Here is a 25,323-nt window from a genome sequence, read left to right on the forward strand (position 1 = left end):
AACGTGTTGCTTTTTTTTTTTTTTTTTTTTTTACTAGGAGCACATTGGGAGGGAATATGTGTGGTTTACCTTAATGTTGGCTCATAGCCACATCAGTGTTCTGTAATTCGCTGTCTGCAGTGGCTGCCTCCCCATTGCACGCTGCTAGCATACAGACTTGAAAAACTAGTTTGACCCTGGCACTTTGGACTATGATTATGGCTCTGTGGACTATGATCTGGGTCTGCTTTCTATGTACTGTAGCTTGTGTATGCAGTTTAGTAACTCAAATTGAACATCATGCATATGTGCCAAAGCTTTGTGCAAATAAATTCGGAGTTTTTTGTCTTGTGGAGCTTTTATCAAACCCTTACATTCTGTGCTGGTATACTGCACTTTGAACTTATGCTAGACAGACTAGGCCAGGCATAACTGAGAAAGAGGCAGTGTGGTACAGCCGATGGGAGCTGCTGCTGATTATTGTGAACTCTAGTTTCAGTCCCTGAAAACCAAAGTGCAGCCGAGCTCACAGCACAACATGCTCCCATTTTGCAGGTGAAGATCTTGGTCCCCAACAGCACGGCGGGCATGATCATTGGCAAGGGGGGCAGCTACATAAAGCAAATAAAGGAGGAGAGCGGCGCCTACGTGCAGATCTCGCAGAAGTCCAAGGACCACGCCCTGGCCGAGCGCTGCATCACCGTCATTGGCGAGATGGACAACAACAAGAAGGCCTGTCATATGATCCTGGCCAAGATCGTGGAGGACCCGCAGAGCGGCAGCTGCCTGCACGTCTCCTATGCCGAGGTGACTGGGCCCGTTGCGAACTTCAACCCGACGGGCTCCCCGTATGCCAACCCATCGAGCGTGCACTCGACGGTGAACAACTCGTCGGCCAGCTACAGCTCGAGCGGCAGCCTCAACAGCCTCAGCCCGACAGCCAATTTTGGTGGTGCAGCGGGATCGATGGTAGCTGCCCCATTCCCGGGGGCCAATGTGGCCCAGCTGTTGGAGAACGTCAAGGCAGTGTTGCGTAGCAACGGATACACCGAGCAGGCGACAGCTGACATCGCGACCGCCATGGGGACGCTAGCGACGTACGGTGTGCTGGGGTCCAGCCTGGGCGCCCTTCTAGCAGGCGCCAACGGGGCCATGATGGGGCAAGCTCCGCCGCAGCCACCACCACCACAGCAGGTCTACCCACCGTCTCCGATGGACGCTACGCCACCGGTGGTTGCCAGCAGTTCGGGAATTTTCGGCCCCGTTGGCAGCGGTGGCTTCGGCTCGCCCCGCTCCGAGCGCTACCACAGCGATATGGTGTTCGACCCGTTCCGGCGGAACTCGCCCGCGCTCGGCTCACCCGGTGCGGCCAACAATGGCGCCGGCACCATGCCAGTCAACAACAACTCGTTTGGACTGGGCACCGCACTGGTCCCTTCGGGCGGGGCCATGTGCAAGTCACCGCCACCTTCGGCTGCGGCCGACAAGTGCTCGGACGCCGTCAAGCGAGACCTCGAAGTGGGGGAGAACATTGTGGGGGCCATCTTGGGGCCGGGGGGCAAGTCATTGGTCGAGATCCAGCGCTTTAGCGGCGCCGCCATCCAGATCTCCAAGAAGGGCACATTCGCACCGGGCACACGCAACCGCATCGTCAGCATCACGGGCACGCCAAACGCCGTCTCCACGGCCCAGTATCTGATTGAGCAGCAGATCGCGGAGGAAGAAGCCAAAAGGTCACAGCAGAATGCACTCGGGGTACTGCGCTAGGTGGCAGGTCTTTTTTTTTTTCTCTCTCTCGGCTGACCCTCCCCACCCCCTTCCCCTTCTCTTTCTGAAGATGTTGCAATGTGATGATAAAAAAGTAGTTAAGTAATATAACATACGGAATATACATAATGTATATATATATACTACACGCATGTCTGGGTGTGTACAGGTGCAGAAGTGTGGGCCATTTTCCACGTCGGACTCGGGTGCGCGTGCCTCGCTGGGTTTTCTTCTTCTCTCCTCGTCGTAGTGTGCCTTGGGAAAAAAAAAGGTTTCTCTCTTGATGGCCGCTGTGGATTGTTGCGCCTCCCCCTCCTGAGAAAGAACAAGCAGTAGCACCTATGCAACGCCCTGTCAAGACAAGAAAGAAGACCTCCTGGTGTGTTGGCCCCCCCTCCGAGAAGAAACCCCCGTTCGGCTGTAGCAGCAGCAGGGATGGGGGGGTCGGTGCTCGCTCAGTCGGACTCTCGGGGAGAGGCCTGCTGAAGTTGTATCCCGCGTGCTCATGTCTCATAGCATTATTTATTTTGAAAGCCCTGCTCTTCCCAATGTGTGCATCTGCGCGTGTATGTGTGTTTGTGTGCATGGATGTGTGTGTGTGTGCATTGCAGGGTCCCTGTGCCTGCTGAGAGAGAGAGAGAGGGGGCCTTGTTGTTTTTTTTCCTCAACGCTGGGAGGGCCGCAGTTTATTCTTTCTTTTTTTCATCCTTCGAAATCGCGGCTGCAGAGCCCGATGTTAACATAATGAATTTTGATGACGCTTTCTGTGCTCGACGAGGGGGCAACAACCACCACCACCACCACCATTACCCCCTCCTCAATGCACCTCGTTTTAATTTTTTTTTTTTTCGTTGTTTCAACTTTTTTAAAGAAAATGCCGCCGCTGCCACCTTCCGCTGTTGGCCGCAGTGTGTGTGTGTTTGTGGCGCCACTCTTTCTGTGCGTACGCATCCCGATGATGCGCGAGAAACTGTTGAACCCACGGTGTGCCGTGTGCCGCGCGCGCGTCGTTGCGAATGAGTTCACCGTGACCGCCGCCGCCGTTGGCTGCCATCACTAGGTGCAAGTGCTTCTGTTAGACACGTTTTTTCCAATTTTTGCCATGATGTTTTTGTTTACTTGTTCCTAACACATAACAAGGGTTGCATGAACATTTTTTGTGAGCATCTCTTCAGTTTTCTTTCGTCTTCCCCCTTTTTGCCCCTTCCCCCCCGAGTTGTTGCTTGCACATTCTATGCTAGGAATATTCTAATTGTGGCTCTTGACTGGGACACCAACTTTTTTCGGGCCAGATGGTGCGGGGAAGGGCAGTACTTATAGGGCAGGGACTGTGATCCTCTACGTGCCCCTTGAGCCTCTAGTCTCGAGCCGCAAATAAATGAGAGAAAAAAAAAAACAATAAACACGACGTTGTTGCCTGGGCGCTTCTCATCACATGGGAGCACACAAGTGAGAACAAGGGCGCGCCAGAGCTGGCCGCAAGGCCCACCACCACCACACCCTTTTTTTTTTTTTTTTTGTCTACAAGCGGGGTCAGGGAAAAAAAAATTACACGAGCTGCTGCAAACCATTATTTTTTTTATTGTTGTAAACTGTTGTATCACTGCTAGAACACTTAATAAAATGGAGAATAAAGAGAAAAAAAGGGAAAGCATGCAGCAAGGCTGCTGAATAGAGTGTCTCAGTCTCTCCCAAGTTGTGCTGTCCGCAGCAACTAAGGCCAGAATCCCGGGTGGCGCTCGGCGAGGCTTTTCAGTCTTTCTGCGACCTTCCCGCCATCGAGGTGGTGTTGCAGCTGATCCTTGTACTGGCCTAGCTCTGTACACCCATGTGGGTGTCGTTCCTGCATAAAGTTTAGAGAGAGTAGAAAGTGTTATGTGTACTGTGGTGCAGGATGAACATGCTACCGTAACACCTTGTCCATTTCCATCTTACTGCTGTCACTTGTGTTGCTAGTGTGAGCTATAGGTCGAACAGATTGCATATCATATCTGTGTTGACTAGCTTCCGCCATACATCGGATAACACCATCTTTGCTATGTTAGTGCTTATCAAGCTTTGTTTGTTGTGCCCGGATGCGTGGGAGAGATAGAAAACACACCAAAGTTCACAGAACTGTGCTCAGAACAGAGGATTTTTGCCCATCCTACTAGCAGCAGTTATTCCACTGCTCCCCTGACACGGAACTGTCACGAGTGTGCATATTGAATGCTACGTATTTGTGGACAGTGCAGATTTCGGCAACTATTCGGACACTGATCTGAACCGTCGATGTTGACTGGGTGAATTACAAAACTGTCAAGAGGGACCAAATGACATTTTGTGACATTTGGTTGGGTCTCTTTAGCACCGCATGCACCTTGTAATGAGTGGTAACTGCACTTGAGTGACTGGAAGTGGAAAGTCTTAAAGGGTTAAAGTTGGTCAGTGTAGATAGCCGAATTCTAAAGACAGTGATCCCACTGCAGTTGCTCATTGGCGCAATTGGAGACTGAACCCAAGGACGCGGAATTAAATCTCGACCACAGCGGCCGCTTTTCTATGGAGGCGAAAACCAAGGTGGCCATGCACCGTGTGTTGTCGGTGCACGTTAAAAGATCCGCTGGTGATCTAAATTTCCGGAGCCCTCCACTATGGCGGCTCTGTACACACAGGCTGCACTATGCTCCTGTTAATTACAAAGCTATCGCAACCTGTAGTTTCTGATAGAGATTTAAATTGGCTGGCAAGAAGGTATCCGAATCCACTCTTCTCGCTGATAAATGTGCCTTATTGCTGCTTTGCAGACATCGACATTGCGGAAAAAACCAGAGGATCAATTTTTATTGGGAACAGTAATCTGTTGCAGTTGTCCCCTGTGCTTTTACTTTTAATGAAACTCTGCACCTACTGAATATTCATGGAGAGAGTGCACTGCAATAGAGCTTTGAACATCCGGCCCACTCTGATAAAATTGACTGCACACTGCTGGTGTAGTTTCGTTTTCTTTCAAGGTTAATGCCCTCAAAATGGCAATTCACCGCATAAATACGGGTTGCCTTTGAAGTCGTTGATCCCGACTTGACGTTCAAAGGCAAGGAAGAGTCGTGACAATGCTATGCATGGCTTGCAAAAGGTCAAATGACAGCTGCTGGCATCTGTGACGCACTGTGACACATCTGTGCCCTACAACCTGTGGTCTGTAAAGACCAAAACCCTTCACGCAGAAAAAACTGAACACTCTCTCCAGTTTTTTGCACAGGCAAGAAATGTGTGAAGCAGCTTTAGTATTATTTCGTAGAATTATGTTTGGCTTTTATGCCATAAGTGACTAAGGCTGTCATGCACCAAAGCTTCCTGCACCACTGCCATCTTGTCAGCCCATCGCTAGTCACTAAAAAGAAAAAAAAGATATGCTAATCACTGTAATGCCTCTTTTGAGTCTTTGTCATCCTGGCATCGCAGATCATTTTTGCAAAGCACTTTTTATATGCCCCAGGAAGATATCAAAACTATTGAGTGTAAAGCCTCTCGCGTGGCATTGGTTCGAAAACAATGGTCTCAAGCCACGCAAGGCATACATATTAGTTGGTGCCATTTCCACGCAGCACAGTTTCCTGCAACTACAGTATACTTCAGCCTTGCAAGCAACTGGAGGAGCATGCTAACACGGCTAACAGGGAAAAGTTCCTTTCACTAATGGCTGAGCTCATGGCTTGCATTCCAAGCTGCGCATTGTGTGCAAATGGAATCCCACGTTCAGCTTGCTCGAGTGCATCTACCTTTGAAGGAAGGCACGTTTTGTTTGTAGTAATGACTCCATTGTGCTGAGTGACGGCAGATGTCGCTGCACTGGCTGAACGTTCAAGCTAGCTGACAATGCCCACCTTCATCGGAAAACGCCATTTTTCCACCACTTTTGCGTACTACGTTGAATCGAGACATTCACCTCTGAAGCATCTAACTAAATGCTCCACTTTTCAAGTGAGGCACATTTGTGCATAGCGACGAGGTTCAAGACAAAATGTCATTCGTGCCGCAGAATGCACTGCCTTGATCATACCGCCAATTGCTTTCCTTTATTACTTTTTGTCACATAGGCTGTAGGTAATGCATGTGAAGTGTTTTTGCGCTAGCATTAACTGATACTGTAATCTACAATTAAACCTCAAGCTTCTCCTCACAGCACTGAAGTTCTGCGGAAAAGCTCGGTGATGACATCACGGACGGTAGTACTTCCGATGTTCGTTGCCTGCACCCTCGTCCTGCTGCGCCTTTTCCGACGGTGGTAATCAACATTTCTAGGGCTTTGTTTTCGGAAGCCTTGTTTTTATTTATTCAAACCAAATGTGTCAATGCAGGAAACGTACCGCTACCGTCAATGACGTCATCATGCATCCCCCACCCGTCGCTATGCAGTGCAGTGAAGCCTGACAGCCGTCATGGTTTTAATCGCTAATTGCGCCATTGTTTCAAATGCTAGTGCCAAGATATTCGCATGCTTTAAATGCAAGACAGTCATTCAACCGCTCGAAACTTCCCTTTGCAGCTTCCCTTTAAGAACAGGTATATGGAATACAATGCAAACGAAAAGAGAAGCGTGTTTGAATGTGAAAGCATTTAACAGCTCATGAGTGGCGTCCGCAGAAACTGTGGACAGGAAGTGTCCGCTCCACCCGTCGATCATCAGAAAAATAAAATTTGTCTCCGTCGGAAATCGAACCTTCATCCCTCGGATCCCCAGCAGAGTGCTTTAACCAACTGCGCCACGTCCGGAATCATGAGAAGCTCGTTCTCTAGCGTGAGGACGACAGTAGTGATGGCAATGACGCTGCAGTTAGTGATAGTGATAACGATGGAAGCAGCAATGGTAATGAGGTGCTTTTAGTTGATAATGATAATGAGAGAAAATGTGATGCACCGTGTGCAACAGCAATGCTCAGGCTTTCGCACAGTGTAGGTTCCACAGTTCTCTCGGATTTTAATTCATCCTCCACCGTAAAACCGTGCATATTGTGCATATTGCACAAAAGACGCCGCAACAAAGAGAGGGCAGGAAGACGGACCACTGTGGTGATGCTAAAGTTCGAAAACTAGCTTGCTGCAGAGAAAATTGAACAACGTGCAGAGCCGTGCAATTCTTGTGGCACTGAAAGTGAGTCCTTACATAGACGTTTTCTAGGAACTTTCACCATTAAATTAGCATCGTCGCAAGACCAACTATCTCCACCCCATGACGAGGCCTCTTCCATTGTCCTCCAATTAAACACGTAAGGACACACACTTAAATGTCTCTTTCAAATTGTTGCACGAGACAGTGGTATGCGAGGAATTAACCTGGGCTCGCTAAATAATCCATTATTTAGTTCTTTCTTGCCTGAAGCCGTTTCCATTTCAATAACCACCACTGTGGCCATGACTTCACAGATGAAACACTGGGGTCATGCGACTGTAAAAACTCTGCTTTAGTCATTTGTATTCACCTTAATTCATACACCAGCCTGGTATTCTGATCATCAATCGGTAATTTTATTGCATGACGCCTCAACGTTGCCGCCAGTTGACTACACTATCGCAGCCATGTTTTGATTTGAAACCAAAACAATCTAAGGAAAGAGCAAAAAAAAAATTATTTACCTAACTCGAACAAATCCACGAGGCTATCCATGTTCACTGATGTATTCGGTGTTCGTAGTCCTCTAATGCTGTAATGCTGTAACTCTAATATTTCTATGCTCTGAGCAAAAAGCAAAAGTATTTCACAGTTGCTTCAGAGTTGTTTTTCTCTTTCATTTTTCCACACTGACATAAAAAGCTAAGCTGATGCTGCTGCAGGAGGTCATTCAGAGTTTCATTCAAAAGCAGCAGTCTTATCTAAATCCCCTAATGGCATTCTGGTCCTGAAAAAGTTACGGATACTTAAGTTATGCTTTCAAGGGTATGACACATCAGCATAGGCTACCAACCCACAAGCCCGGCTATGACCAGGCTGTATGATTGTGCCTGCGTGGCTAACGGGCAACGTGTCTCTCTCAGAATGCAAGGGTCCTAGTAGGCTAATTGAGATATCACCCTCCTGTAGGAAAGGAGAATCGGTCCAAGTTGGCAGCTCCTGCCAAAGCACCAGGCTCATGACTTTTTGCTCACAACTCCGGCGCCGGATTTTTTGGTGAATGGGGCCTTTAACACTACCACGCTAAAAACGGCATCATGTCATGACAAACCACCTATGCACAGTTTCTTTCTTGCCACTGGAAGTGTGCCCCAGATTACCTTAATGTTCTGAAACCTTTAACATTGATATCTGGGCAAGAGAAGACAACAAGGCGACACGGCAGTGCCCTGTGTTGTCGCCTGCCTCCGTTACCCTGTATGCTGCAGCTTTTAGTCATTATGCCTCATCAACTAAGCCCACAACTTTACCCTCCCAAGTTCACACAACCTTCACCTTCGAAGTATTCACCTTTTGCCAATGATGTAATACATTCTTCACCTCACGGCCGTCTCATTCGCACAGTCGTAGTAACAGATATCACAAAGGCCTACGACAACATTCTCCATGCAGCAATCCTCAGCACTATGTCATCACTTGAAATGCCCTTGCAGCTTTGTAGAGTAATTCATGCTTTCCTCTCCCATCGAACGTTTGCTATCCGTGTTAATGGTAAACCAACAGGAATTTTATTTTTAATCGAGAAGTACTGCAGGGCTCCGTTTTAGCCTCAACTCTATTTAATATTGCATTCCTTCCTCTCGTACATAGCCTTTCTGCACTTACTAATGTTAGAGTGTTAGCATATGCAGACGACATTACTATCTGGTCTACAAACCGCTCAGTGCAGCAAGACTCCCAGCAAAATGCCATCAATCTCCTTCACAAATTCCTTACCTACACTGGCCTATCCCTCAACCTTTCCAAAACATGCTATATCCATGTGGGCAATAAAGCTGGCCGCAGAACTTTCAAAGCCACTCCATTTGCACTCACTATTGACAATACGCCACTCCCTGAAGTGGAACACACTAAGGTTTTGGGCCTGCACGTTCATTCTTCAGGAAAAGGCACAGTTTGGTTGTCAGATGTGCACAGGAGTACTATAAATACACTTGGACTCATCTGAAGAATAGCAAATTGTTTTGGTGGTGCCCGTTCAGATACCACTCAGCGACTTGTTTGTGCTTTTCAATTTCGGCTCCTATACCAGGCACAGTTTCAAAAACTTTCAGTTTCAAAACAAAACGACAATGGTCCACACTTTAGACACTCAACCACGAAGCCATGAGAGTCGTTACAGAACTGCCTCGAGCAAATCCTATCCATCTGCTCCAAGCCATAAGAGTCGTTTGCCTCGAGGTCTGCTCCAGGAGTACGCCGACCTCAACACACTGGCAGGATTATCTGCCCAACAAGAAACGAACAGAGGAAGAAGAGCTTCTGTTCGTCCTTCATTCGAGCATCAGCTGCCTCCATGGGACTAGTGACGCCTTACTTCTACCAAGCCTCTTTTCCTCAAGAAGCCACAGTTCTCCTCACCACCATTTCCACTGGCTTCTTGCACAACACATAATGACTGCGTTCCTTACACAAATGCAGCCGTAACTCCAACAGGTGGTTCAACTGCTTTTATAAGCTCAGCACACTGATCTGACCAGCAGTCGAACCTACATTACTGATACCAGACCTTACCTTGCCTTCAAACTGCAAGCGACCTTATATGCCATAGAAGCATTACCTGCCGACCCTTTTTTATAAAAGAGATTCACATAATGACTCACTCACAAGCCATGAAGCATCTAAAGAAAGTTTGCGGTACTCTTAGGGGCGCACAGGTTATACATGCTGCTTCTCACCCTTACCCAGTGCCTATACTCAATCACTGGGTTAAAGACAACACAGATGTTATTAACATCGCAGCATGTGAGCTTTCTCGTGCAACAGATGTGTCACAACCTCTCCATGATTCTTTGCCCCCAGATCCACATCTGGTGCATTTGACATCTTCAGCATCCCTCAGGCAGCGTGCATGTCTCCGAGACGGCTAAGAGTCGAAGTGGCCTTGACACCTACGGTTTGGCACCAGTGGCTCAGTGAGAGGATGCCAGCTCCGGGCGAATCCACACACTGTGAAGTACCCGCTTGTGACACCACTGTGCACCATCCATTATAGACATGCAGAGGAACTTTGTTTGCGAGCAATATTATTCTCCAAAAGGCAGGACTTGTGCCAACTAATGAGCCCCATTTGCAGTTATATGCTAGCAGTTTAAGTGATTTTTTACTCATGACTAGATTGCGCATGCATTTTTGTAATGCTGCTCCTTGGTACAACCTTTTATGCCGTGTGCAAACTTAGCACCATAAATAAATAAGTCCACAGAAGAGGCTCGGCAACAGCAAGTAAGCAGTACAACCTTCCTACACCTGTCTCAAACTCTGTGAAGAGAGCCGCGCTTATCACCAGAAAATCGAGAATCCACACAAAGGAGAACTTAGTGTGCTTTCGCACCAATGAAAGGGCACCACACCAAGACGCACCGCTTGCCAACATGCAATCAGCAATGAAGGAGCTACATGCACTTCAGGTTGTCCTTTTCAGAAAATGCTGCAAGCCCAAAATAGGATGCATTTTAGCCTGACAGCTCACCTGCCATGGCAAAGATTGTTACTTGACGTACAGTACGGTCCACTGTTAAAGGGAACATGAGACTATGGATGTCACGATTTACAAAGCATTCCCGAGAGCCGGCGACAGAGGATCGCACAAAGCGCATGCGCATAATGCCGACCATTCTCACTAGTTGTCGGTGGCAACAGTTGGCAAAGTGTTTAGACCACACCCTTTAAAGGGAAGCTGAAAGGCTTCTTGGACAATTTCCTGAGATGCGCGCATTACAATATATGGAAGTTGTAGATTAAGCTCATGAAATGGTTTCGCGCTACCATATAAAGTTATGACGTAATCTACTATTAAATTTGCGACAATTCTCAGGCTTCTCCTCATAGCATTGCAGCAGTGTGGGGAAACTAGACAATGACATCATTATGGGTGACAGTGAACCGTACTGTAGATCCTACCCTTATTTGGACGCATTTGTGCCCTTCATCTGGTACTTCCTTCAGGCCCAGACAAGATTTACAAATCACAAGTCAGGAAAGCTCAAACCTGTTCATGTTCTTAAAGAATCAGAACAAGCGTAAAAGACCCGGAAAGACATAAGGTCAAAGCACCCAATTCAAGAATGTAAATGTTGACCGAGGTACAAAAACAATGATTGATCATTCCGCTTCATAAAAATGTCAGTTCGTATTTTTTTGCACAAGTTGCGAGCACCTCCTCTTTTTTTAGTTCTCAAAAAATTCAGCTCACTTCTGCTTTACGCTTTAGCTTCCCTGAAATCAGCAACACACCCAGTCTGTCGACGGAAATGGAAAGTTGGGATCTCTTTCTCGTAATTTTTTAATGCTTCGCCCCCTAGCACTGATGCAGTGAGGGAAATTATTTCATGGATGAAGACGCAGCATTTCTTTTTTTGATGACACGTCTCCGCGGAAACTGCCCTCTCGTAAATTAGGACACTTTATTTTTATTATTAATTTGTATGCTTTGCCCCGGATCACCTAAGCACTAAGGAGAAGCCACCAGGTCGAATTAGTGATGCTGCAAATCTGGTTCTTCATTTTGGACGCATGAACGAGGCAATCGTATAAACTGGGAAAACATCAACAAAGTTTTATTGTAAGCTTGCTCCTGCTGTGACTACCATCTGAGCACCACTGCCACAGCCAAGCTTTGTGGTTTCAAGCTGTCTTTCAAGGCGATCGACAACTTCTCTTATCGGCAGTGCTCCTGAAGCCAGTAATTAAGAATATAGTCAATTAGCCCTTGTTAAAAAAATTTGCAAAATAAAAATATACTGCTTACTAAGCGTGCAACTCTCAACGTCCCTCAATTGGTTTTGCTTTTCTAACACTTTATTTACTTTTAGCTGGGACATGTGATGTATTTCACGCGCACACACACACACGCAAGCAGATACAAGCACACACACAAGCACAGGCATACAATATATATAATACTTGTTATTAACACGTCAAGATTGGCCAGAAAACAATTCCTAGTCCTCTCAGATGATTAATTACACCATTTCTGTTACATCTCCATATGCATATGTCATGATTTAAACCTGCTTCTGTGGTCCCAGTTAAAGTTATTCTGTTATTCATTTAGGTTATGAAGTAGTTACGTAAACATATCTGCAGACTTTATGCCCTTTTAAAACACTGATACATGCAAAACAAGCAAGCCATCTTAAAACTGGTTTACCACATCATCATCATCATCAGCCTGACTATACCCACTGCAGTGTGAAGGCCTCTCTTATATTTCTCCAATTAACCTGGTTCTGTGCTAGCTGCATCCACTTGACCCCTACAAACTTCTTAACCTCATCCGCCCACCTAACTTTCTGCCGCCCCCTGCTACGCTTTCCCTTGGAATTCAGTTTGTTACCCTAAGCGACCATCGGTTATCATCTCTTCGCACTACATTTCCTGCCCATGCCCATTTCTTCTTCTTGATTTCCGCTAGAATGTCAGTAACTTTAGTTATTTCTCTGACCCACTCTGCATGCTTCCTATCTCTTAATGTTACCCCTACTATTTTTCGTTCCCTAGCCCTCTGCATTGTCCTCAACTTAAATAAAACCCTCTTGGTTAGCCTCCATGTTTCAGCCCCTATGGGTTTACCGCATGCCTGTCTCCGAATAATGCCACGCAGACTGTCCTAAATGTAGAGTTCTTGACAAGCTCACAGTATTCAGAGCAACGACACAAAACCAAAGAAAGGAAGAAGGGAAGGCAGAAGGACGACGACAGCGCTGCCTAACGACTGTTTATTTAGAGGCAATACTCTCAGGTCAGTTCAGGGCCACATTGTGCAAGGAAGAAAGAAACAATGCATGGAACCTTTACCGCAGACAGAAACTTTGAAAGAAACGTCTTTTCTGTGCCATACAGTAGAACTTAAGTGTCGCTAACAGCTTTCCAATCAATTTTCTAAATATAAATACCCCTATTGTTACACGTGTGATTTTCAATCTGCTTTTTCTCAGAACCCTCAAGCCGGAAAACATTGCTGTACAATCCTTGCAAGTACTGCAGTGCATAACAAGGTTGGCACCATCCCTCAGCACAAACTATTGGCCCATACAGGTTCATACTGGTTCTAGGTGGGCAATATACGGCACATCATAGGACCAGTGCATTGTCAATGTCGTACCAATGTTGGGCCGGTGGTTTGTGCCGCCTGGGCTAGCTGAGGCGGTTGTTGATGCGACGCCCTCTGTCTGCCCGATGCACAATCTGCCAGACATCAGTGGGATTTCATGCACACAATGCCTGTAGCACATTCCACAAAACGGTGCCCATGCCTCTTTTTAGATCGTTTTTCGTCTTCACCGCTGATGCGTCAGGCCAACTGGCCAAGCTTGTGAAGGTTTGAAAATACCAGTGGCACATTATGCTAATTCGCCATCATTTTGAGGTCGTGGGAAATTTCATGCACGTAAGGCCTCACTTTTAGCCTGCGGAGGAATTATTGCCTCCTTGTCAATTCAGGGCTTCATCTTCTTCAGTAGTGTTTCGGCCATGGCGACAACAACGACCAACCCAGAAAAGTTGGTGGGCTTAAGCCAAGCCAATTTCCTGAAGCTACCTTGCATATCTTTTGCACCATTGCGCTGAAAACTACGAGCTTAAAACTGTCACAAACGTTTACAAGTGCAATAAGTTGAAATCACAGCACACTACATCCCAGCAGTAGCTAAGACTGCAATCAAACAAGTTGTGCGTAAGGAGTTCTAAGTATTAACATAAATTTAAAATACAGACAGGGCATGTGCATGCATACATGTATGAAGTACAATGGTAGAAAGGCTACTTCCCTGAACTGTCAGTATTCGCAACTCACAACACTGAATTCTTCAAAGCCTTCATCATTCTAAGAACACAAGGGCATATTTACAGAGCCAACTGCCTCCCCTCAAACCACAATGGCCCACAAATGTCCCCAATTTCACAACATAAAAGTTTTTAAAATGTAGTGCACAAATAGTTATTTCCCCCTCCACTACAAAACCTTTTTCTTCCTTCTTACACTACCTTCCCTCACAGCATGAATGAGATATCAGTCTAGAAGGAGTATAACTATTTAGTGAATGCTAATTAACACAGTACAGCAGTCTCAGGGTGCAGGAAATAAATTAAACACTTTACTACCAATGTACACCTCTGTTTCATACGCATCTTAGTGTCGAATGCCAGTTGGTCAAATGGAAAATGACTGAGTAACCACAGGAAGGCTTGACTCCAATACTATCAACATCCAGCTGTGACATATTCGTGAGCCAAGGTCACACAGATGGGAGGCACCATCGACCAGAGGCTTACCAGCAATGCCTGCCACAACTGGCCTTGGTCTTCACGCGTCCAGCGAATGTAAGCCTTCAGGGCAAGCTGCTGTTGCTGGCCACTGCGCGGTAGCCATTGATGTGCCTGCACGGAAATGTCACACAAAAACAGTCAATCACTTCGAGTGCCCACTATCCAAGGGACCATAGAAACTCGGGTATCATTCGTCATGACAACATTCAGGGCTTGTACAGCCTGCTCAGGCCGTGCAAGTATAATTTATTAGCGATAGTGTGAATATTCCAGATTATAAATACGAATTGAATATGCTCGCTATTTTGATTCATATCTGAGAAACTGATATATTCGAAATTTCCAAAAATTCAAAAATTACCAAATGCAGAGAAAATTTTCGAACTGACAGCAGTTTCCCCGCACTTCGCGCTTCACAGCCGTGCAGTGAAGCATCCTCAATATGCAACGCGGCCATTTCGTGAAGAGAAATCTACCCTTTTGTGAAAAAGGCCTTGTCGACAGTGTGCACAAAGCAAACCCCTTGACAAAACAGGGTAAAAATGTCATTCTCACTTTGGTTTCATCTCAAATGCAGACATACATCACACAGATGTTCATCAGATAAAATTACTGCGATGCAAAAGTTTTTTTAGGCCCATTCGATAACTAGAGTTTTCAGTTAATTGACATTTTTTTTCTAGTCTCGTGAAGGCCGAATTAACAAGAGCTTACTATATGCAGCAGCTATATGACACTACGACTGTATTCAGCAGCTATGCAGCTCCAACTGGTGTCATGCAAGTCATTCTTGATCAAAAATTTGATATACGGAATCCTGTATGAAATTCATACTAGATTTTTCAGTAAGGTATACACTTCTCTGTACTAATTCTAGTTTATTTTATTTGCAAATACCACGTGAATTTCTTCGAAATAAACAAGAAAAAAAGTTTTAACAATTTTTATTTTTTATTTTCTTCACTGCCATTTGATTCAATATTCGAAGGCATTTTTTTTTTAATATTCGTATTGCAAAATTTCAATATTCATACACCCCTAATATTTATTGGTACCTTCTCTCTGACACTGCTAAATATGGTGCAGGGCCATTTCCATGCACCATGTGCATTCTTGCAACACAGGTAAGCTGCATCTCATTACAACGTAGTCAAAGTGGCCCTGCCAATTATTTGATGCACTTGCTGCTTCATCATAGCAGTATGCAACCTCTGCTAAGACTTAACTCTCCGCTGTATACACCAAAGACAATGTAGCAAGCCAGCCTGTAGTGCACAGCCAAAGAGCATTAAGAAGCTTTCAAGACGTATACACCAAATGTGCATATACTAACCTTTGACGAGGTGCGATGCAAAAAAAACGAGACTATGTTTGTGGCTTGAAAAAAGAATGGAATTGTAATAATTGAGTGGATTCTCAGTGGTCAGACTGTTAATCAACACTACTACATTGGAGTATTAAAAAGACCGTGAAAAAATTAGAGAAAAAAAGGTCACACTTGTGGAACTTAATCACAGAGGTGCCAGCGGAAACACAGACTCGTACACAAGAACAAGGAGGTTCAACATGCACCAACTGGCCCAAGAGCTAACGTTGTTGCACACTTGTGGAGTGACGGATAGCTGTTGCACCAGGACAATGCGCCCGCTCACATGGCCCTATCTGTCAAGCAATTTCTGACCAGCAAAAACATTACTCTGATGGAGCATCCTCCTTAATCACCTGATTTGGCTCCATGCGACTTTTTTTTATTTCCTAAAGTTAAATCTTGCTTAAAGGGAACCCATTTTACCACACTTGAAGAGGTTCAGGCAAAAACAGAGAATCTCCTGAAGAGCCTTCCAAAAACCTCGTTCTAGAACTGTTACCAGCAGTGGCAGCACCGAATGCAGAAGTGATTGAATGCTGAAGGCGACTACTTTGAAGGTGATAATGTCACAGAGAACTGATTCTGTGAGTACAATAATTTATTGAACCAGTCTCTTCTTTTTGTGTCACACCTCATATGTCAGCCCTGAAAACAAGCACCTAATTCTTCCACAACATACCCAGGCTTCAAGACTTAAAACAGGGGAACAGTAGTAACATCACAGAAGCAAGGCAGAAGCTCAATGAAAATATTCAACACCTTTCCTATGTACTAAAGCTGATACGGGCCACCGTAAAAGAGGGTGCGAGGCGTTGATTTTCCCTGCATTAACGCCAAGAACACGAACCAAAACACTTCACCACATGACGGCAGTGCATTGAGGAGACTGCGCACATTAGACTCAATGGTTTGATTACGGTTACTTTCTCTACAACGAATACTGTTTTGCACTTTCGTTTTCCCCACCTGGTCGCATGAGAACAGCACAGTGCTCATATTGTTCAGCATGTCAAGTGCAACCACAGTCTGGAAACGAAACCAAAACTGCACATGAACATGGGACCAGAGATGCAGTAATCAGAGACTCAGAGGTGCAGGAAGCCACACACAACAAGGAACTTGGAAAATCAGGGAACTCCAATGACACTGTTCAGTAGGCAATATTTGGAGGAGAAGGAGCCTAAAACTAGGTCCCAAAGGCCATGAATTGACCAGAGAGACACTTCATGCAGATCACGCTTGAGGCATGATATAAGCAAGTGCTCAACAGAGCAGGTTATGTTCGGTGATTTTGTCTTGCAAAGTCCAATCAAGTACAGATATGTTGGGAGTTATCACGAGCAAACATGCTCAGCGCGAAATAGACACTGAGGTTCAATTTGTTATATATTACGTTGTAAAGTAATTTTACTCTGTAAAAGCGACATATTAAACACACTGGGCTTCTAATGCAGCTTCCAAATGTGCACACCATCTCGTTATAGCGAGGCTCGATTGTAGTACTGACAGTAGATCTTGTGCTACCTTACTGCAATGTTTTAAAGACAGTCTTTTTATTTAAAACATTTAAAACATTATGGTATGGCATGATACATGAGTTTTAACGTCACAAAAGAGGCGTCCACTATGAAGGATGCACAATGGAGGGCTCCAGTAATATTGACCACTTGGGGTCCTCTTAACATGCCGACGCTGCACAGTACACGAGCACCTTTTTGTGTCCATTGAAATGCAGTTGCTGCAGCCAGGATCAAACCAGCATCCTTGGGCCAAGTATCAAAAACACACCAGCTTGCGTTTATAATGAGGAAGATGTTAACCAATTGGTTGGCTATGGTCATCCTTTCCCATATCCTTCCTCCACACTGTTCTTTACTGTGAAGTTAGTCAATCAGGCAAGACCACCACAGCGCCTCCACCCTTTCAGGATGCCTATTTCTCTCCTTTTCCTTTTTCTATTTTCTTCTTCGTTCCTTTCCTCGGGGTGCAGTTAAGGTGTCAAGCAGAAGTGAGAAACTTACCGCACTCTTTTCTTTCTTCAATAACCTGTTTTCTAAATAGTAGCTGCTGGAGAAGAAATTCAGCTAACATATATTGCCACATCCATACCACAGTCTTCCTTTAAGGCAAAAAGGATAAAAACTAACCACACTACTAGCTCCTCTTCCTCTCTTTCCACTTTCACTTCCTCCCTTCCTTTACAGCACGGTTCAGGTGTCCACTGAAACAAGTTATACTGCGCCTTTTCCTTCCTGTGAACCAATTATTACATTACTGATAACCTGGATCCCTCAAGTAAAATGTTCTCAATTTACTGCTCCCAATACAACTGTCTCATTTGCATTTTGTTAGACACTTACAGTAAACACAGTGCAACCACAGCTATTCCTAAGGGTGTGAGATACACATCTAGTAGTAATTCTTTTCAATTTAGCCAAATTTTACACTTTGTCTAGCACAAATAAGATTTTTTTTTTGCGCCAACTAGAAAAGAGTGTATAAACACCTAATACACATAACACATATACCAGAACAACGAGCTTGGTAGCACAATATTGGCCATTTTCACACAGATTTTTGTCACCGGTAGTACACGTAACTTTCTTGATCTGCATGTTTTTCCGATGCTTGTAATCTCCAACCATCGCGAGCCTTTGTACACAATGTCTTGCACACGCCAGCTCAAAATCAAGTTCTTTCTTCGTATTGCGAAACCTGTTGGCTTTATTAAGGCCAGACTACAGCGTGTTGCACAGTTACGTGCATGCTGTAGAATGCTTCTCTCAGCCAAAACTGCTGAAACCTTGCAACTCAAATTTCTCACAGAAATTGCAATTGGTCGTCAGTATTTTTTTATACCAAATTCATTTGGGGTACTTGCCTCATTCGATCAGAAGAAGTCGGATGTTCCCATCATAAAAAAGCAAGAAAAACTGCTATCTCAGCGATGGCACTAGTTGCGCCATCTTGTGCTATTTGTAATAACCTTCCGCCCAATGATGCCTTTCCTTTCCTGCAACAAAGTTGCTCCAAGCAACACTAGATGGCACCACCAGTGCTATTGCAGGTGCAGCAGCTTGTCTTGTTTTGCCGCCGCATACGATGGGAACAGTCGACTTCTTCTGATCGAACCAGGCAAGCACCCCAATTGAATTTGGTATAAAAAAATACTGACAGCCACATACCATTTCTGTGCGAAATTTGAGTTGCAAGGATTTAGCAATTTAGCTGAAAGAGGAACTCTACAGCACACACGTAATTGAGCAACATGCTGTATGTACCAGTCTAGATGGAAAAATATTCGCTTTCTTTTTCTAAATAACTGGCAGCGCCTTGAAATCTCTCTGGATTTTGGCCAACAAAGTTCCCCAGGATTGCACTGTTGCGAAATGAGACCATAAACACCAGTGCCACCAGCACTCACCCTGTGCAGAAGGTAGGCATGCTGCTGCAAGGTGGCCCCGAGGGTCCTAAGGTTCAGGTGCAGGCGACACCAGGCCAGGCGACAGACATCCTGGCTGATCACATCGGACTGGTGCAGTTGTTCTCGTTTCTGCAGCAGACAATGTATGTGATTTCAGGACAGCAAAGAAGTACCAGAGCAGATCTTCAAAATGATGTGCTTTCAAATTATTGCTGTCAGCAGTGCCTTTACTCCTGTGTGGCTAAATACACTGCAGGGCGTGCTGCCTAAACATTTACAGGGGGCAATTTGCATGTAGTACAGGGTTTCATCTACTATCAACTTTATTAATGCAACATGCATATTTGATGCTTTCATCCCACTACAGCTGCTTTCTGACCCCTAGGAGGAGAAAGAGGCCACTACAGTGAATGTAGAATACTTACTATAGCTTTTTTTGTGAGCTGTACAGGTCATGCAGAGGCATGCAGCTTAATGTCATATAGCGATTTGCCACATGACGGGGAAAAAAAGTAATCAAATGCTTCACATGAGCTGTCAATATTTGTACACTTAACTAAGCCTAATTGACAAAAGCTTGGACATGCTTATAATAATAACAAAAAGTACAACAAAGTGAAAAGAGGCTGAGAAAAAAAAAATTAAACTGCTTTCAAGAGAACAATACAAATTCATTTCACTTGAAAAGAGATTTTAGAGTCCAGTAACTGCAGTACTGCGAACACAAAAATTAAAAGATACCAGCACATCCATTTTAAAAATTAAATGAAATAGCACATTGAAGACTCACTCTGTGATATGCTGTATGTATAGCAGGGCAATCTTTAGCGTCTTGCATTACACTGGTTAGCTTCCATCCTATACTTTTTTCTCTGCTGCTGAACATCACTGTCTTGATGCTTTATTTAGTTAATTTGCACAACAGTTGTCGGCCAAAATTCGCCACAGTCAAAGGAAAAGACACCATTAATTTTCCCTAAAAGAACAATGGCTGAACGCGGAGCTATTTCCAAAATGAATCACACAGACGTAATATGCCATAACAGAAACTTCCAGCGTGACCCACTTGCCAATCAGAACGTCCTTCCAGTGGGCTGCAAAGAGACCACTCTCAAAACGGTGCTCAGTGTGATCACAAGACCTAATGCTAGGCTGCAGAGGCGCCTAGAAGTTCACATGTCGGAACTGTCACTGTTGTGTTCTCCACAGAGGAGGAGAAAAAAAATGAACAATAGCTTTTCTTTTCCTTTATGAACTTAGATGCTACAGCACCACACAGCGCTGATACGCAGTAGAGTCACATATACAATTTGTTAAGTTCACTGCACCACATAAAGTGCAGCTGCAGATAAGAAACAGCCCATTGAAGGCTTCCCATGCGATAAGAGACAAAATTTCAGAACTGATTACTAAACAAAATGAAACAGTAGAATTGAAATGTATGGATTTGCAGGGCATATACAGTTTACGTCCCGAATCAGCATGTGGGCTATGAAGGACACCCTAGTGGTGGGCTACGGATTAACTAGACCATCTGGGATTATTTATGTTTATTGACAGTGCACAGCACACAAAGGTCTTTGCATTTAGTGGTGACTGTCCGCCTTAACAGAACACCTACGTTATGCTTATTTTAAAAATATACACTTTGCTGCCCAATCACAGTAACTGCTAAAACCAGGCTGCCTTCCGCTCTCAATGCCAGCATCTTCTTTAAATGCTTGTAACAAAAGTTCCGCTAAGCTTGTTTCAAGCTTTGTGTATAAAATGTCTGCTAAGTCTGCCAGTCCACATGAACTTGGCCTCACACCACCGAGCTTACTGCGCACTTTGCAACAAAGCCACCCTTGGCTTTAGGTTGACTTCAAGTTATTTCTGGCACAGTCAGTTTATATTCCCATTTAGCAAAATAAATAAATTGTGTCGATGGCTTGGCGCCCGTAAAAGAGATCTGTGAAGCCAGTTTTTCCAAATTTTCAAATCGCCTGCAGTATATAAACAAGTCATCTAATAACATCATTGTCATACTTTCCACTGTAATCACCATAATCAGCCAAATTATGTCAAGTCAAGAGCATGACAGAAGCGTCATCAAATAATCACCAGCTATATCCGCCTCCAGCCAGCTGTGATACTGCTGGAGTATGTCCCAGTTAATAAAATACCTGTTGGAACAAACTGACACATAAAAAAATTCTAAGGATGATTATGATACTTTCTAATGCGAAATTTGAGTGCAGCCTCGTATGTGTTTTTACGATACGTTGAGGCAGAGGAATTGAGAGGAGCTTGTATGTATGTACGTGATGTTACAAAGCACCCTTTATTTTTCTCACGAGCCAAAGAGAAGTTCTCATAAGATGAAAAAGAAGACCCACAAGGAAGTGCATAAAGCTTGAGGCTCTTTTTTCTCTTCCAACAAATTTTTTTTGGCTTGTAAATCTCTTTTGCTCAGTTACACCGGCAACGACTCCAATGGCGACGCAACTCAACCACCAAACGGGCGCATAAAAGCTGCTCTCTAAAAATGTTTGGCCTCTTCTGACTGGCCTTCCTTAATTGCAGTTCCTTGGCCCCAGTGCCAGCATTCAAGGTAAGGGAAGGTCATCGGATTCGCTCTCCAGGTAAGCCAGTACTATCTGCGGTAATAAGTAATTACCATGCAGTGCCTTGTTAAAAAGTTTCAGGGTTTCGCAAATGCAGACGCTACACAGAGAAAGAATTTTATGCTTCATGAATGATCGTGCAATGAGATAAATAACATTTTTGTTATTTTTTGTGGTGGCTTATACAGAGGCTGCTAGCAGTCACAGTTGAAATGAAAATGAGCTGTGTATACTGGCAGATCTCACCTTTGGTACAACAGTGCCTGTTGGAGAGATGACTCTTTCCAGGAGGATCTCGAGTGCATTCCTTCGTGCCACTAGCCAGCCGATCACCAGCATGGCAACAAAGTTTGATGATGGCTTGAACTCTGCAATGTGCAACACAATGTAGAGACACTTTGTTCCAAGGTCCTGAACATAAAACAAGAACGACGATGGCAATGTAAAGTTAACACGGTGAAAAGAAAAATGTGCCACATACAAAAAACAGAATCTGCCAGAAAAAAAAGCTGTAATATTGAGAATTAAATTCCTGCAATACACTATCTTCGTAAGATTCACTCACACACCCATACATACGGAAAAGGATCACATGTTGTCATACTGCACCTTTTGATATCCAGAGGGAGCACCTGTTTTCCAATAGTCAAACCTTATGCAAAAAACATAAATCTTTCTAAGAGAGAATGCGGGGAAGGGAGCTTTATCAGATCAGAAACATTGAGTTCTCAGGCATTAATAGTCAGCACACTTATGGTTTGATCTATAGCTATCCTTAATACTGAGTCTGTCTAAACTGAACATCAGCATCCTTGTTAGCCTTCCTAACATTGAGCTGTTATAACGACGACATCAACTGGAGAGAACCCAAGTCAAAGAACAATTTATAACCCTCACACCATAGCCATGACTGTCATGTCGAGCTGAGAAGTGAACTGCAACCTCATGCCAGGCAAGAAGGTGTCTTAATTGCAATACCACTGTGGATCGAAATCCTGCAATTGATCACAGCCCCTAGGTTTGCTACCCAGCCAACAGAATAAGAGTTTATATTCTTTATGGTACCTTAAATGTCCCTGACAAATACATTGCTCATTAAAGAAAAAGCCCCACGTAATGTTGCAGGGTTCACCTGGTGAAGTTGGGGCTAGATCTCCTGTCACCAGTGACTCAAGTTGGTGCAGTACAGCTAAAAGGCCTTGATCCTGCATTAAAAAACGGGCAAGCACTGCAAGGAGGTATTGTCAGAAAAGAAACAAGAACCGAAAAATTAATTAACGGTCAATCATACAAAAAAGCTACCCCAGCAACATGTATGAGCGAGAAAAAAAAAATTGCATTCTGAAAATCGACATTCGTTTTAGATAAGCGAGAAAAGCGGCAGAATTTTTAAAATGAACATTGTTGAGGAAGCAGTACATTGATTGGCATATAATCAGAGCTCACAGTTAAGGTCGTTATCGGAGCGAGGTGATCGAAAGACACGCGCACATTGTAGACTATTTTTTGGTAGCGATTTATTAGCCGGGTGGCTAAAAGTATTTTTTTTTTTTTTTTATGACGCAAAAGCGGTATTGCTAAAAAGAATCTGAGCCTTCACGGCGCACACAATGATAGCCCGTCACACTGTGCAGTGCCTCAGTCATGCGATCTAAGTGCCAAATCTATTACAGCTTGTTTAGTTTATTAACGCTTAATGTGTTTACGATGCGCGCTTCACGAGTGTGTGGGTCAACGTTCGAAACGGACGTTGACCCACATAAGGCAAAACTACCGGCAAGCTACGGCTGTAACCTAGACATCAGCGTTGGGATATTTACACTAAGCTAGTCCACTCTCGGGTAAAAATAGTCGATGTTTCAGAAACGCGCTGACGTGCTAAGTCAACACTACAGCACCCCGAAAGTTGAAGCTGGTTGTAGTACTCACACAGGGCCCTGAATCATCCAGAACGTTTATCTCGGAAGATACGGGACACAGCCCGCTAGCTGCCATCATCTCGAATAGTGAGGAAAACCTCTGACACGAAGAGCCCATGTTTTTTTTTTTCTATTAACTTGTCAGGTCACCTTACAACCTTACAACTGTCAAACGAGAACATTTCTAAAACTCTGTAATGTAATTTCTAACCAAACCGCTTCCGCAGCTCGCTTATAAAGACATGGAGAGATGTAAGGAGCTATCATGGTTATCATACCATCCTTCCAACTGGATGTAAAAACTCAGACTAGTTTCTATTTACCCTGAAGCAACGTATGGCAGGCGTCCGTCGGCAGGGTAGAATATACGATACAATCGGCCATATGTACTTCAATTTTTCGAAAATGTTTGCTTATGCTACGCTGGGACGTTGACCTCATCTCTTTAGGGCTACAGTGCTGCTATTTCCAACTTCTGCACAAAACGGCAGAAACCTCGCGAAAGTTAGTTTGTGGGGTTTAACGTCCCAAAGCGACTCAGGCTATGAGAGACGCCGTAGTGGAGGACTCCGGAAATTTCGACCCCCTGGGGTTCTTTAACGTGCACTGACATCGCACAGTACACGGGCACCTTGCTTTTCGCCTCCATCGAAAAGCGGCCGCCGAGGCCGGGATTCGATCCCGCGTCCTTGAGAACAGTAGTCGAGTGCCTTAACCAATGTTCCACCCCGGCGGGACCTCGCGAAAGTTGCCGCGATAAGTGACGCGCTGGATAAGTTAGTTATTTGGTTCTCGTTCTTTCGATATCGTGCCAGCTCTGCGAGACAGCTATAATTACTTCCTCGTTGTTTACCTTCGCTTCCCTGGAGCTGTTTTTAAACCGCTGTGTTTGGACGTCTGGGCCCTGTCTGCTTCACCACAACTCAGAGGGGTAAAGCGTGTGCGATCTACTGCAGTTACAAACAGAGAAGAACCATCCGTTCGATCGGTCCAGAAGAAGAACAAGACGATTTTACGGAATGGTGAAGGCTGCTGCCGTATTGGGGCTGCTTCCGCGACCCCGCTACCACTTAACAGCCCAGTCACACCGGTTTTTCTCGGGGTCGTAAGATGGTTCACATCCTAGGCGTCCAAAAATGTGTGTCGAAGCGTTTATTTTATGGTTTCCGACATGAGGATCGCCCTAGTGAAAACTGAATAATTCCCAACTGCAGGTACGCCGCATATACTTTCTCATTCAGTCTGAAAAGTTCGCATATGAGCTCACGTGAGTACAAATGAAACGTAGTATAGGCTTCTATCGATAAGTAGCATATACTACCTTTTGCGACAAGTTTTTGTTCTTTTTTTTTTTCATTCTAATGTTCGCTTAGCGTTTACCATACGGTGACCAGCAAATGTATGTGTGACGAGACAGCCGAGTACCTCGATCGCTAGGATATGATACGGGGATGGCATGTATTAATCCTAAACAGACAATTTTTTTTCTTTGATGGTTGGAAATTTTCTTACATTTCGTAAATTTCAGCGTGATTTTCAGCTATACTTATTGCATCCAAAGGCCGAGAGGGAAAGATAGCAAATTAAGTCAGCACGCGTAGATAGGTTCGAAGGGGGCCCGTGCTCTCAGTTCAGAGCTAGCAATTGCAGCAGCAGTCGGAAACGACAGGTGAAAATCTTAACTGGTCTAACTGGTTTAAGGAACAAATTCCCAGTTGATACCAGTGGAATTCCAGTTGGGGATTATTGTTATCCAACTGGGAACCAAATGGGATGAACTGGAAATTTGTTCCTTAAATCAGTTGGACCAGTTAGGATTAAAGGGGCCCAAAACAGCC

General features: G+C 44.7%; 2 protein-coding genes across 5 annotated transcripts in view; one reads left to right on the top strand and one right to left on the bottom strand.

The window, feature by feature from the left end:
* Window positions 1-3,418, top strand: part of ps (RNA-binding protein Nova-1-like protein passilla) — a 33,200-nt gene extending 29,782 nt beyond the window's left edge. For all 3 annotated transcript variants that reach the window (XM_084582759.1, XM_084582758.1, XM_084582760.1), the window contains one exon: window positions 535-3,418. In XM_084582759.1, coding sequence (XP_084438885.1) covers window positions 535-1,746 — 1,212 coding nt within the window. In that variant the 3' untranslated portion in view covers window positions 1,747-3,418. The remainder of the gene's footprint in view (window positions 1-534) is intronic.
* On the bottom strand, window positions 3,132-23,724 carry LOC146176430 (uncharacterized). 2 transcript variants are annotated; one of them, XM_084582763.1, is made up of 6 exons: window positions 23,496-23,724; window positions 22,699-22,771; window positions 21,813-21,934; window positions 18,961-19,089; window positions 14,174-14,278; window positions 3,132-3,589 (listed from the first exon to the last, which is right to left on the bottom strand). In XM_084582763.1, the coding sequence occupies exons 1-6, from the start codon at window positions 23,601-23,603 to the stop codon at window positions 3,461-3,463; spliced, it is 666 nt and encodes a 221-aa protein (XP_084438889.1). In that variant the 5' UTR covers window positions 23,604-23,724; the 3' UTR covers window positions 3,132-3,460. The 2 variants fall into 2 exon arrangements, with proteins under 2 accessions (XP_084438889.1, XP_084438890.1); XM_084582764.1 differs by having other exon boundaries at window positions 22,699-22,794; window positions 23,496-23,711.
* Between the last annotated feature and the right edge of the window lie 1,599 nt (window positions 23,725-25,323).

The sequence above is a fragment of the Amblyomma maculatum genome, chromosome 10 (genome assembly GCF_055883805.1).
Source record: "Amblyomma maculatum isolate TAMU_Amacu chromosome 10, ASM5588380v1, whole genome shotgun sequence".
NCBI lineage: Eukaryota > Metazoa > Arthropoda > Arachnida > Ixodida > Ixodidae > Amblyomma > Amblyomma maculatum.